The sequence below is a fragment of the Oryctolagus cuniculus genome, chromosome 2, assembly GCF_051225735.1.
Source record: "Oryctolagus cuniculus isolate XC-2025 breed Fujian yellow rabbit chromosome 2, ASM5122573v1, whole genome shotgun sequence".
NCBI lineage: Eukaryota > Metazoa > Chordata > Mammalia > Lagomorpha > Leporidae > Oryctolagus > Oryctolagus cuniculus.
In genome coordinates this window covers 69,231,136-69,246,013 of record NC_142868.1, presented here as the reverse complement: position 1 = coordinate 69,246,013, position 14,878 = coordinate 69,231,136, and the positions used below count along the sequence as shown (strand labels likewise).

The 14,878-nt window shown below is 48.1% G+C and overlaps 1 protein-coding gene across 1 annotated transcript; it reads right to left on the bottom strand.

Annotated features, from left to right (window-relative positions):
• Positions 1-9,124: 9,124 nt before the first annotated feature.
• Positions 9,125-12,650, bottom strand: SLC25A4 (solute carrier family 25 member 4). Its single transcript, NM_001082686.1, has 4 exons — positions 12,527-12,650; positions 10,836-11,322; positions 10,163-10,303; positions 9,125-9,304 (listed from the first exon to the last, which is right to left on the bottom strand). Exons 1-4 carry the CDS (start codon positions 12,635-12,637, stop codon positions 9,147-9,149), a joined length of 897 nt encoding a protein of 298 aa, NP_001076155.1. The 5' UTR covers positions 12,638-12,650; the 3' UTR covers positions 9,125-9,146.
• Positions 12,651-14,878: the final 2,228 nt, after the last annotated feature.

The following is a 14,878-nucleotide window of genomic DNA, read 5'->3' as shown; positions in this document are numbered from 1 at the left end:
TTTGAAAAGCAGAATTACAGAAAGAGAGGAAGAGACACAGAGAGATCTTCCACCTGCTGGTTCACTCTTTAAATGGCTGCAATGGCCAGGGCGTGGCCAGGCTTAAGCCAGGAGCCAGGAGCCAGGAGCTTCATCTGAATTTCCCACGTGGGTGCAGGAGTCCAAGTACTTGGGCCATCTTCTGCTGCTTTCCTAGGTGCATTAGTAGGGAGCTGGATCAGAAGTGGAGCAGCCGGAACTTGAACCTGTGGCAATATGGGGTGCTGACACTGCAGGCAGTGGCTTAACCGGCTGTCAACAACCAGTCCCAATATGTTCTTTTTAAAGTTCGTTCGTTCTTTTTTGTTTTTTTTTTTTTTGTTTGTTTTTGTTTTTGTTTTTTTTGACAGGCAGAGTTAGAGAGAGAGAGAGAGAGAGAGAGAGAGAAAGGAGGATCCCCCCCAAAATGGCTGCTATGGCCAGCGCGCTGCGCCTATCCAAAGCCAGGAGCCAAGTGCTTCTCCTGGTCTCCCATGGGGTGCAGGGCCCAAGCACCTGGGCCATCCTCCACTGCACTCCTGGGACACAGCAGAGAGCTGGCCTGGAAGAGGAGCAACCGGGACAGAATCCAACACCCTAACCGGGACTAGAACCTGGAATGCCGGCGCCGCAGGCAGAGGATTAGCCTAGTGAGCCTCTGTGCCGGCCTAAAGCTATTTCTTACATATTACAGTGAAACTCTGCCAAATGGGTTTTGTCAATCTTGAATCTCAGGGTGTTTGGGCAAACCACTGTGTCTGCACCTGATTTGGAAACAGTGACTAAGGTGAACTTTTCCATTTCATCCAAACCTCTCTGCTGCTCACTCTTTCTCCTTTAAACCACTCCAAGCCCCATAGATGTCTTCACATGATCCTGTTGTTTCTGCTTTACTTTGGCCCTAATTGCTCCTCACCTGCATTTCTGGCTCCTTGCCGCTTCTATTTTCCATACCACAGCTAAGAATGTGTTAAAAGTGAAATCCGATATGCTATGCCCTTGCTGAAAAATAATAGCCCTCTATAGATCATTTTATGAAATAGAATTTCTCCTGGAGACTGCGCTAAGCACTTTATTCTTGAGCCTCACTTCCTATCATTTCCCTCAGATCTCTTTCAAGATACAGAATGCACCTCTGCTTTTTATAATGCTGAGTCAGTAATGCTGACTATACCCTCTGCCTTCCACCCCTAGTTAAAGATACTCATTATTAAACAGAGCATTCCCGGACTATAAAATCCTTTAAAGCAGATGCTGTATCTATTTGACTGTATGTTCTCCAGGCTCCTCAGGGCCTAGCACAGTGCAAGTATTCAAATCTTGGAAAGGAAAGAATTGTGGGTGAACTGCAGTGGCCCTGTCCACACTCAGCCCTTGCCTCTGCTTGTCCCATTTCTCTCTGCTCTTCCTCACGGGCTTCAAATGTGTCATCTTGCCTAACTTAGGGGACGGAATCCCTGTTATCTGACTGATGCTCTAACCACTATCCTTTCTACCTTTGTACTCAATGAGTTTGGTGTCTCATCTCTGTACATACTGGTCCTTCTGCCTCCACTGCCCTCCTACCTGTGTCTGAATTTGCCTTTCTAGAAGCCCAAAGGTGAAAAGTCTGCATTCTTCTCAGACATCTCCCTGTACAAATCACATACACCCAGCAATCAGTCACTTGGTTTTTGTCTCCCACTGTCCCTCGTAATGGGACTTCCTGTGTTCCGTAAGTTACCGCACTGCATTGCGACCGTCTTCTCTATTAGACTCCTCCTCAATGGCAGGGGCTGGCTCAGCCTTTGTGGCTCCAGTGCCTGCCTTGCTACTTGGACCTGTGGTTGGAGTGCTCAGCAAGCGTGCTGCGATGAGTATGTATTGTTAGTCCAACATACACTCCCTCCATAATGTAAAAAAAATATAGGTTATTTATCTGAAAGGCAGAGCAACAGACAGAAGCAGAAACAGGTCTTCCATCCCTTGGTTCACTTCCCAAATGGCTGCAACAGCCAGGGCTGGGCCAGGCTGAGGCCAAGAGCCAAGAACTCCATTCATGTGTCCCAGCACGTGGGTGCTGGGAGCCCCCGCCGTTGGGCCATCTGCTGCCTCCCAGGTGCATTAGCAGGAAGCTGGATAGAAAGCAGAGCAGCTAGGACTCCAACTGGCACTGAGAGAGGGGCTGCTAGCCTCACAAGCTGCAGCTCAACCTGCAGCATCACGATACGGACACCCATAAACCTCTTTAAAACCTTCACTGCTACCATACTCCAAATCTCAAAATCTATTTGACTCCATTGCATTTTTTAACCTTTCTGCTGCACCTGGTATTATTTAAATAATCTTCTGGTTTGATGACAGAAACATGACCTCGATTCTTTTCTCTAACTTTTGCTTCTGAGGACTCCTGCCTTTTCTTTGAGCTTGTCACTGCTGACTGTTCTTCAGAGCTCTCATCATCTTTGCTGTTACCGTCTTGCTCATTTTACTGCGTCTTAGGGCCTACCATAGTTTCCACGCATTATCTAGTCTTCTGTTCTTTACCTAGTCTTTTAGTTGTAGGATCCCTCATGGATATGTTTACCATTAGTACCTGCTTTTCCCAAGTGCTGCCTCTTCAATTAACTTGCCATCAGGGTAAGGTTATTTTTTTCTCTCAAACATGGAGACATAATGGGTCGCTATGTGGCACAGTGGGTTAAACTGCCTCCTATGATACCAGCATCCCATATGAGCACTGTTTTGAGTCCTACCAGCACCACTTCTGAACCAGTTCTCTGCTAATGCACCTGGAAAAACATTGGGAAATGGCCCCAAGTGCTTGGACCCTGCTACCCATGTGGGATGCCCAGATGACGTTCCAGGTGCCTAGCTTCAGCCTGGCTCAGCCCTGGCTGTTGTGGCCATTTGGAGTGTGAACCAACAGGTAGATTCTCTGTCTCTGCACACTCTGTCTTTCAAATAAATAAATAAATCTTTCTTTAAAAAAATCACATGGAGACATAAAACATTGGCATTCTTACTAAGATTTTTCTTTAAAGTCTATCATATCCTGAGTGATCTTCAAAATAGAGCATATCCCTCATTTTCACTGCTCTAATTTTAATCCATTCAGGCTAATGTAAAACTATAGCATGTCACTCCTACATGTGATAAATCTATGATTACAAAAAGTGGGGGAAGTAAGCAATAAAGTGTTCAAAGATGCTCTAGTAAAGAGCTGTGAAATGAAAAATGTGTAAGTATAACAAGTAAAAATCATATACAGAGAGGTGGAGAGACAATTAGAGCTCCCATCTACTGGTTTACTCCCCAATTGCCTTCACTGGCCAGGGCTTTGCTGGGAGCCCACAACTCAAACCAGGTCTTCCACATGTGAGGCAGGAAACCAAGTGCTTGGGCCAGCACCACAGCCTCCCAGGAGCTGGAGCCAGGAGTCAAACCAAGGTACTTCAATGTGGGACGTGGGCATCCTAGCCAGCATCTTTTTTTATATATATAAGCTTTTATTTAATGATTACAAATTTCATAGGTACAGCTTTTTTTTTTTTTTTTTTTTTTTTTTTGACAGGCAGAGTGGACAGTGAGAGAGAGAGACAGAGAGAAAGGTCTTCCTTTTGCCGTTGGTTCACCCTCCAATGGCCGCCGCGGCCAGCACGCTGCGGCCGGCGCACCGCGCTGATCCGATGGCAGGAGCCAGGAGCCAGGTGCTTTTCCTGGTCTCCCATGGGGTGCAGGGCCCAAGCACCTGGGCCATCCTCCACTGCACTCCCTGGCCACAGCAGAGAGCTGGCCTGGAAGAGGGGCAACCGGGACAGAATCCGGCGCCCCTACCGGGACTAGAACCCGGTGTGCCGGCGCCGCTAGGCGGAGGATTAGCCTAGTGAGCCGCGGCGCCGGCCTCATAGGTACAGCTTTAAGAGTATAGTGGTTCTTCCCCCCATACCCGCCCTCCCACCCCAACTCCCATCTCACCTCCAACTCCCTCTCCCATCCCATTCTTCATTAAGATTCATTTTTAATTATACAGAAGCCCAACTCTATACTAAGTAAAGATTTCAACAGTTTGTACCCACACAGACACGCAAAGTATAAAGTACTGTTTGAAAACAAGTTTTACAGTTAATTCTCATAGTACCACTCATTGAGGACAGAGGTCCTACATGGGGAGTAAGTGCACAGTGACTCCTGTTGTTGATTTAACAATTGACACTCTGACTAGCCAGCATCTTAACCACAAGCCCAAACACTTGCCCCTACAAAACGTTTTATGTGAGACATTTTACAGGTAATCTTACTATACTGATTTTAACTTTAAAAATTGTAATAAATTGATTCTTGTTATTTGCAGTAGTTATGTACTAAAAAGTCAAGGCAAACACTGACTTAGCAAATACTGAACTTGTGGGAAAATACAGTTAGGCTCTATGAACCTCTGTTGACAATGTTTTCTCTAACTGATCAACACACAGCCTTGTTTTACTGCGTGTTTCCATTTCCAGAAAGCAGATTTTGTTGATTCATTAATATCAAACTCAAACAAAAGCACTAGACTTGATGGAAGCTTGTCCAACACAGGCATTTTTCCCATAAAGCACATCTGAGTCTTCCCGGGCCTAGGAACCCTAGACAGTGCTTCCACACTATGCTTGGGAATTACTTGAAGCAACAAAATTACCCACAGAAATGCAAAAGCAGTCATACTTAACAGACTGCAGGGAGGATACTTGTTTGCTGTGTAAGAGCTAAAACTGCAAGGCAGAGGGTGGCTCATTTTGTTCCACGTGGGCTGGAAGTGTGTGTGTCCAGCACCTCACTCTGTGCTTGTCTGAGGAGGACCATAATAAACCGATTACAAATAACTTTTGCAATAATGCTAGTTTACAAATGTAAAATCCACAAAAATGAGAACATATACTTTATCAGGGATCAACAAAATCTCTGACCTTCAGAAGGGGCAGAAAAGCTAAGTAAGTGTGGAGGAACTTATGGTATAGTGGGCTTTGTAAAATTTAGGGGCCAGCACTGTAGCACAGTGGATTAAAGCCCCAGCTACCAGCACCAGCATCCCATATGGGCACTGGTTTGTGACCTGGCTGCTCCTCTTCTGAACCTCTCTGCTGTGGCCTGGGAAAGCAGTGGAGAATGGCCTAAGTGCTTGGGACCCTGTAGCTGTGTGGGAGACCCGGAAGAAGCTCCTGGCTCCTGGCTTCGGATCAACTCAGCTCTGGTCATTGTGGCCATTTGGGGAGTGAACCAGTGGATGGAAGACCTCTAACTCTTTCATGTAAATAAAATCTTTTAAAAAATTAAAAATTGTATATTTATAGACTTAAAAAACTTTTACCCATTAGATTGTATGACCCCAACACCCACAATAATTTGCATGTTGGAAAATCTCCTCTAAAGTCAAACTTGCCTTTCTCCAGATATTCTCTGTACTTTTAGGATATGCCATTCCCTCCTCATGCCTTTTTGTATCCAACAATCAACAACAAATCCATACTGGGTAAGCACCTTCCATGGCCCAGGCACTTTTCTAGATCCCCGGCAAATGGCCATGAAAAACACCAGTTGTCCTCGTTTGAGCTTATAAGCCTCATAGTCCAATTATCGCCACAGGCAACACTGCATATTTTACAAAAGGAAAATGGAATGGACACAGTAGTCCAGTAAATTGAGATTTCAGCATAAATATTCGAGGCAAGTTTTTCATGTCTAATTACTACCACTATGGACTCACTTCTGTACATCGTATATTTTTCTCCTATATTTAAAATGTAAATGAAGATGGTTAAAAGATATGTCTGTAGGTCAGGCTTTAGGGAAGAAAATTCATAAAAGATGATGGGGGTAGGGCTGGCACTGTGGCGCGGTGGATAAAGCCTCTGCCTGCAGTGCCGACATCCCTTATGGGTGCCGGTTCGAATCCCGGCTGCTCCTCTTCTGATCCAGCTCTCTGCTATGGCCTGGGAAAGCAGTGGAAGATGGCCCAAGTACTTGGGCCCCTGCACTCACATGGGAGACCCAGAAGAAGCTCCTGGCTCCTGGCTTCAGATCAGTGCAGCTCTGGCCATTGTGGCCATTTGGGGAGTGAACCAGTGGATGGAAGACCTCTCTCTCTGTAACTGTCTTTCAAATAAATAATTCTTAAAAAAAAAAAAAAAAAAAAAAAAAAGATGGGAGTTAGACACCTTTGTGGGAAAAGAGCTAGTGAGAAATCCCTAGGGGGTGGGTACCGTGCATCCAACACTTGGTTCCAAGTTGTCACTTTAATGTAATCCCCCTATCCTCCCAGGTGTTCCAGCACAGCAGTCTGTACAGTGAGAGTAGTATGAGAACTGCAAGGAGAGGAGAGTGAAGGGAAGAAGCACCAGCCCCCGCCCCCTGCTGGATCGCAGCATCCTCCCAGAGTTCTAGGACTTGCTGTGGAATGGAGCTGCAGTGGACAGGGACCGACTCAGTAGAACTCTGGAGACAAAGTACAACACAGGCAGCCTCAGCAGGAGGCGGAAGGCCAGCTCTGGGTCACAGGCAGCATGCAGAAAATGTGCACTGCTTAATACACGTCAACTCCTCATCTCCCCTCCCTATCACAAGCCAGGGAAGACAGAATCAAAGACCAGAAAACAATTTGGTTCTTGGTTGGGCTGGAACAGCCCACAGTCATTCACTGCTATCGCTATCAGTTCACAGCCTTGTCTTGACCCTAAGCTCTTAGGTTTGAAAAGACCGAGAAAGGACTGACCTTATTTTTAACAAAGGCTCACAAAAAAATCTGCCTTGGTGCCAGCACTATGGCATAGCAGGAGGTTAAAGCCCCGGGCTGCAGTGCCGGCATCCCATATGGGAGCTGGTTCGAGTCCCGGCTGTTCTACTTCCAATCCAGCTCTCTGCTAATGGCCTGGGAAAGCAGTGGAGGATGACCCCTGCACCAGGAGACTAAGAAGCTCCTGGCTGCTGGCTCCTGCCTCTGGATTGGCTCAGTTCTGGCAGTTGCGCGGCCATGTGGGGAGTGAACCAGTGGATGGATGACTTCTCTTTCTCTCTCTCTGTAACTGTCTTTTTTTTTTAATTTTTAATTTTTATTTTTGACAGGCAGAGTGGACAGTGAGAGAGAGACAGGGAGAAAGGTCTTCCTTTTGCCGTTGGTTCACCCTCCAATGGCCGCCACGGCCAGCGCATCGCGCTGATCCGAAGCCAGGAGCCAGGTACTTCTCCTGGTCTCCCATGGGGTGCAGGGCCCAAGGACTTGGGCCATCCTCCACTGCACTCCCTGGCCACAGCAGAGAGCTGGCCTGGAAGAGGGGCAACCAGGACAGAATCTGGCGCCCCGACCGGGACTAGAACCCGGTGTGCCGGCGCCACAAGGCGGAGGATTAGCCTACTGAGCCACGGCGCTGGCCTATAACTGTCTTTCAAACAAGTAAATCTTTTTTAAAGTACAGATTTTTAAAAAAAACTGCCTTACCAGTCTCCCCGACTTTTATGTTCTGTGAGGCACATGAGTTGACCCATTTGTATCATCCTTAGAATGAAAGCAAAGCCAGGACAATGCACATTTGTTACCAGGCCTTGGAAAGACAGGACTGAGATACCTTCAGCACTAGATGGGGTTAGATCTAACCTTGGCTCTGGTAAAAACCTTTAGTTAATGTGCAAAAGCAAGGCAGCCAACACTTTATTGGAAGATAGGAGTGAGGATGTTAAAGGGCTTGTGGGCAGGAAGGTAAAGAACTGGCAGTACAGACACCACCCCTCTCATACCACCTGTCAGGAAAAACACATTTGCTTGCCTTTTAAGCTGTGCCTAGGATTTAGGAGCTTGTATCTACCAGATCAGTCACCACAAGCTAGGGCTATATTAACTGTCTGGTCCAAAGGTACTTAATTTCCAACCTGAAATTTTAATGATTGTCTTCTTGCTCACAAGTCTCTGAGTCACATCCAAAATAGACCTTCCCTCTAGCTATGGATATACTGTTACAAGAAAGTACTTACCACGCCCATGTGTCTGTATCAAACATGACATTATTTAACAATGCCGTTTCACCCTTTCCCTCACTGGCCCTTCTTTGGGGGCAAGTGTGTCCCTCTGGAAATTCCTATGTTGAACTCTTAGCCCTTAAGGTGATATGTTAGGAGGTGGGGATTTTGAGAGGTGATCAGACCATGAGGGTGGATCCCTTATCAATAGGCCTGCCCTCCCTTAAAAAAGGGACTCCAGAGCATGCTCTCATTTTCTTCCACCATGTGAGGCTAGAAGCATCCGGTAATGCACAGTCTGAAAGAGGGCCCTCATCAGCAGCCAACCATACTGGCTTCTTGATCCCAGCCTTCCAGCCATAGAACTGTGAGAAAAGTTTCTGATGTGCATAAGCTACCACGCCACGGTACTTCATTACAGAAGCCAGAACTGATGCAGGCAACTGACTTTCCATGAAAATTGTCTACCTGTCATAGAATCCTAGGCAATACAGTTCTCTAAAAGGACTAAAAAGATGAATCCCTAATCACGCAAGATTCTTGAAACTGATTTAAAGCTTCTAGCAGAACCTTAGAACCCCTAACCTTTGCATAAAAAAAGGTGGGAATACAGAAGCCCATGTTCCATGATACTACTTTCCAGTCTGCAACATTATATGAGTCAAAACAGAGCACATAACTGGCTTAAATTTAAAAAGCAGAACTTTAGGCTTTGTAAGTATTCACATATATTCTGTACAATACTTGAAATTTAGAAGCTCAGCCACTGATTTAAAAATAAGACTAGAAAATACATATTTATGGGTCTTTTTCAAATATCCACTTAGCAGTTAATAAGAGTTCAATAACAGAGAACATGCATTAAGTGATCTTTATTGATGTTTTACATTCAGTTATTCATTATTAATTCTTCAGACAATCATACAAGTATGATAAGTTATTTTCTATTTGCTGTGGGGATTCAAATGTAAAATAAATACAAAATACATTGTGGTTCAACGAACACTTAATGAAGCATTTTTTTTTCTGAGGTATTCCTTTCAGTCTGGTATTTCAGATCTTTTTACTTCCCCCCAGAATTGTCTATTAAACCACATAATGGATCTGTGAACTGGTGATCCAAGTCCCCTGTGAATCAATGAACTTGATTTTCAACTGCATTAGACATATTTTTTGATCTCATCATACAACACCAATACAAAAGCGCCACCCATGCCTCTCAACACATTGGACCAGGCACCTTTGAAGAAAGCCTTGGCTCCTTCATCTTTTGCAATCTTCTTCCAGCAGTCAACTGTCCCCGTGTACATAATGTCAGCTGTGAAAACAAACAGGAGTAAAGGCTCCGTAACTCTGGAACAAAGATTTTTTTTTCTCCCTAAAAGACATCTGCACACAGTGTTACCAGTTTCATACAATCAGTGTCTTGAGCATTAAGCCCTATCTCTATGCAATACTCAACTGGACACCTTCCTTGAAAAATGGTTTGGCTCCTGCCATGACTGTTCGATCTCCAATGATTCTGACTCCTTTAACTCAGATCAATGAGTAATTGGAGAAATAAAACCAGGTACTTCAAGCTGTCAACCTAAAACCAGGGAGCATTATGCTACACAATCACCTTTTATATGGAAGACAAAACTGAGGCCTAATGTCAAGTCATACTGCTTAAGATTGATTATATGGCTAAAATAAAGGGCTGTAACTGTCAGGTTGAACCATGTCAAATGGTTAATACCTGACTTTAAAATGGCAATCTTACATGTTTCAACCTGTAGAAATAAAAAGTTTTTCCACCACAATGGACTGAGGCCATCTCTCTTCCAGCTAAAAGCTCCTCTCCCAAATACTCCTGCAATAACTAGATAAGGGAATCCTTAATTCTTTTTAAACAACCAGCTAATTTCTTCTTTTTCCTTGCTTCTACACCAAGGCTGTAAGGGCCCAAGGTCTCTATCATGCTGGATACCTGTTTAGTTCATCTGTAAAAATCTCATCCTTGATGGTCTTTATCATTTCTTTAATAGAAAAAAAAAAAACTTTTCCTAAAGGAACAGTTCAGAATATTAGGGGAAATTAAGCATAATCTTTCTTTCCTAAACCTTTCTTACCACACAGTTTTGGTCATCTGGAATAATGAAGATTGAAAGGAACACTTAACAGGGTTCAGGCTTACCCCCTTTCCGGCCAGACTGCATCATCATCCTACGACGAACAGTGTCAAAGGGGTAGGACACCAGCCCGGCCACTGCCGTCACGGTCTGGGCGATCATCCAGCTCACGATAATGTGCACGTTCTTGGGGTCAGGCAACATCCCTGCGGGCAGAGCCAAGCAGCCAAACAGCCGTGAGATGAGGACTCCTTTCAGCTGCTGGGCCAAGAGCAGGTGGGCGGAGGTGGGAGAGAAGGGGCATCTACTTCTCCAACTGCACTCTGCGGGCCTCGCCCCCCCCCCCCCCCCGGGTGGGGGGAGACCTCAAAGCTACCGGGGCAGCCAACAGAAGCCTGCTGCTGCCCCTTCTGGATCCAGGGATGCCAGCACTCTGCAGGCTTTGGTTACTTCTAGTTTAACTGGAAACTGGTATGGCTGTGTCAAAAGGGAAGTTAAGTTCCCTCTTCCTCTCTGAACAGCTCAAGGGCAGAGTTAATTTCAGTAGAGGACACAGAGAGTCCTTTAGCTATTAATGTATCCACACCACATTCAGAAGCCTTGGGTTAGCCCAGTGACTGGAAAAGAAACAAGGTTAATAAATGTGAAGTCCTCTGGAAGCTACAGATCCCACAGGCCCTTCTCTCCACACACCCTCCTCCTCCCCGCGCCCCACCCCCACCACAGCCCCTCTCTCACCCTTGGCAGTATCATAGACTCCGAAGTAGGCAGCTCTGTAGATAATGATGCCTTGCACAGAGACATTGAAACCCTGGTAGAGACCCCTCAGGCCATCAGACTTGAAGATCTTGGTGAGACAGTTGCCCAGACCACTGAACTCACGCTGGGCGGCACCCTTGCCCACGTCGGCAGCCAACCTGGTCCTGGCAAAGTCCAGCGGGTAGACAAAGCAGAGGGAGGTGGCCCCAGCTGCCCCACCGGAGGCCAGGTTACCAGCGAAGTAGCGCCAGAACTGCTTATGCCGATCCACGCCCCCCAAGAAGATCTGCTTGTACTTGTCCTTGAAGGCGAAGTTGAGAGCTTGGGTGGGGAAGTACCGGATCACGTTGGCCAGGTTACCCCTCCAGAAGGAGAGAAAGCCCTGCTCCTTGGGGATCCTCACCACACAATCAATGATCCCTTTGTACTGCTTCTCAGCGCTGATCTGTTTGCTGGCATGCTGGACCTGGGGGAGTGGAAGGGGAGGGGTGACAGGGGACAGGCAGGGAAGGGAGAAGGGAACAAGACGGGAGAAAAGAAGGTTTGCACTCCCTCCATTTCCTTTTGAGAATACAGCTTGAGAAAACCAAGCCGATACTGAGAAAATGTAAACATATATTAGCTACCAGGAAAACCAGCCCAAAACTCCAATTTTTGTCTCAATTGCCAGGGCCTTTTTACAGAAATGTGTGCCCTAGATTAACTGAAAGGGCCCTTTTATGTAAAGATGGGCATTAATTGATTGCATTTTCCCTATACACCAGGCTTACTGGAAGACAGAAACGACCCAAGCTACATTCCCCCAAGGGCTGGCAATGTAACAGGCGTGCAGGCAGGGGATGGCACTCCTCAGTGCCACTCAAGTCTCCCTGGAGATGAGGCTCTCTCAGGGGAAGAAAAAACCCACTAGAGCCTGGAATTTTGCAAGAAACCAGTTATTGAGGGGTTTGTTGCCCCAATGAGGAATTTGTTGGGGTTTGGTTGTTGATGATCCAAATCACAATTGGGCAATCTGGAGCAACACAGGACGCATGGCCGTCATGGGCCACTCAAGGACCAGGCGTGGGGAGAAGCAGATTCGGAGATTTTACATATGGTGATCTGAGTTTATTTGGAAAATTGTTTCTTAATTTCTCAAAACCCCAGCTGCTTTTGTCTGTAAAATGGGGGAAAAGAGCATCCATGTCGTAGAGGTTATATAAAGGTGAACGAAATGATGTGTCCGTCTCTAGCACAATGCCTGGGACACGGTAAGAATCCTCGAGTCACAGCGATCATTTTGACGTTTTTATTGTACAAGATGGCTGCAGATGAAAAGAACACTGAAAATCTGGAGAGGCCAGCTTACGAGGCCCTAACTGGAGCGCGGGTGCTGTCACGGGCGCAGGACCTGGCAGGCTGCAGCCGACTCCGGGGGGGTTTCCATATATAGACACCCTACCGCGGGGGCGCCACCCGACACCAGGAATCTGCTACTGACGCTGGACCGGTGTCTGCGCAGAGGGCACCTTCCCCTTAGCGCGGGCCCAGCGTCGGGGCCTGCGGCCTAGAGCAGATCTCCTGCGGCTCCCCGCGCCCCGCGTCGCTGCGGCTTGCACCATACCCCGGCGCCGTGCCGGGCCCGCGCCCCGGCAGACCGCGCACCGCGCCCGCGCCCGCGCCGTGCTCACCTGCAGCAGCAGTTTGACCCTCTCGATGGGGGCGACCGCAGTCTTGGAGACGGCAGCGGCGACGCCACCTGCCAGGAAGTCCTTGAGGAAGCTCAAAGCCTGATCACTCATGATGACAGCAGGGCGCACTCAGTCTGCAAGGAGCCGCCTCGCGCTCGCGCTCTCGTTCTCGCCTACGCCCTAGCCAGGCACCGCCACGCCGTCCCCGTCCCCTGCGCGAAGCGAAGAGGCCGCTTGGCTCGCCGCAGCCCTCCTTATAAGCCCGGCGCGGCGTCTCGCGAGAGGAGGAGGTCCCGGGCCGGAGCGCGCATTGCGCATTGGCTGCGCAGGTGCTGGACACCCCCTCCTCGTCCCCCTCCTCCGCAGAGGGCATCGGGGGCGAAGCCGCTTCCGGGAGGCAGGGGTGGGCCGGGGGCTGTGCCTCCAGCCTGGGACGTTTAAAGGGCACATTCGGGTTATCTGTGGCGGCGAGCAGAGGGAACACCGTGTCACCGCGGCATGTGGGCCGCTGTATTTATAGCACACGAAGGCTTAGCCCGGGGACGGACACGGGACCCGCCGCCTGCAGCCGTGCTTTCTTTAACCTCGGGCCCGCACGGGACGCGCTCCGGGCCAAGGGAGTGGGGGCTATTTTCTTGTCCTGTCTCCGTGTCCCTTGCCAGCCCTGCTTGGATCTCCACCTCTTCAGAGCTGTGCGCTCTGGCAAATCCATTGTGATCCTCCTAAATAAATGTTAACGTCACTTGGTGCTGCGATCTCCTCCTCAGATCTGGCAGCCGACTGTCCCCCCCTCTCCATTCAATCTTGCAGTCATTCATGCTGCAATCGAATACCGTGCACCGGGCAGTCGGGGGCCCAGGGAAGCCCGGCGCAGGGCCGTAGCTGAAGCTTGCAAAGGGCGTGTGGGGCCTCTGAGGCTTGCTTCTCTGCTAGGTCGGCCCGCCACAGCCCGCTGACTCAAAGACCCGGGGTGCTTCTTGGTAAGCTCCTTGGTACAGCTCAGAGGACACTCCTTTTTTCACCCCCACCCCACCCCAGGGCTTAATGTGCCACCGTGCTCTCCACTCCGGGCGCGCAATCTGGGCAGAATGTTCTCAATCAGCGAGTGCCTTCTTGAGGGTCAGGGCTCACAACCTCTCCCAGGTTGGATCCCTGGCTGTATTGATCTCATTGTAATAGGAAGATGGGGTTGCGGAGATGCCAGGCCCAAGGAACTCATTGCAATCATAGTTAAAGTATGTCATTCTGGGCTTTCATTTCTTTCCCCCAGGAGTTCACATAAGGCGCACAGGTTTTCAAATGCAGCTGATCTGCTTCTGCCTTCCAAATACAGCTGTTCCTTTCGCTAGAATGAGGGCCGAAAGTTTTTGACCTCAAACTCTTTACTCAACTCTCTTTCCATGTTTGCTAATGTCCATTTGTGCATTTGCAAAGGTTTATGATTTTTTTTTAAGGAAAGAGCTTGCTGATGAGTACGGAAGTCATGGTAAGTGTTTGTTGAGCCGCAGCCGTGTGTCACTTTGGGCGAGCAGAGGTCACCGGTGGCATGCCAGGCCATAGAGGATACGCATTTACCCGAGGAGAGGCAGAAATCATGATGAGCAGAGCAATGTGAAAGCTAGGAACCACTGCACAGCGGCCAGAGGTCAGAGCAGATAGAAGGTCAAGAACTTGGGAGAGACTCACAGAAGAGCCACTTACACATTCATTCAACAAACACTTGCGGAGCATTTGCTGTATAAACCACAACTAAGCGTGGCCCTGTGGAGTCCACGTGAGTAAGACGTGGCTTATTACCAAGGATCTTGTGGTGGAACGTCTTTGGCTTGATCAGCTTTATTTATCACACCTTCACGTATGGATTTCTATGGATCAGAAGAATCTTATATCACTCATTTGTACCTACAATAGTGTACTATGTTCCAGCCTATTAATATAGAGCACCTGTTTAAGCCATTTTCTTTTTTTTAATTTTTTTTTTATTTTTTGACAGGCAGAGTGGACAGTGAGAGAGAGAGACAGAGAGAAAGGTCTTCCTTTTGCCGTTGGTTCACCCTCTAATGGCCGCTGCGGCCGGCGCACCGCGCTGATCTGAAGCCAGGAGCCAGGTACTTCTCCTGGTCTCCCATGGGATGCAGGGCCCAAGCACTTGGGCCATCCTCCACTGCACTCCCTGGCCACAGCAGAGAGCTGGCCTGGAAGAGGGGCAACCGGGACAGAATCCGGCGCCCCGACCGGGACTAGAACTCAGTGTGCCGGCGCCACAGGCGCAGGATTAGCTTATTGAGCTGCGGTGGTTGTTTCTTATTGTCATCATGAAAAAAAAATGCTGTTAAATAAACGCACAAACTT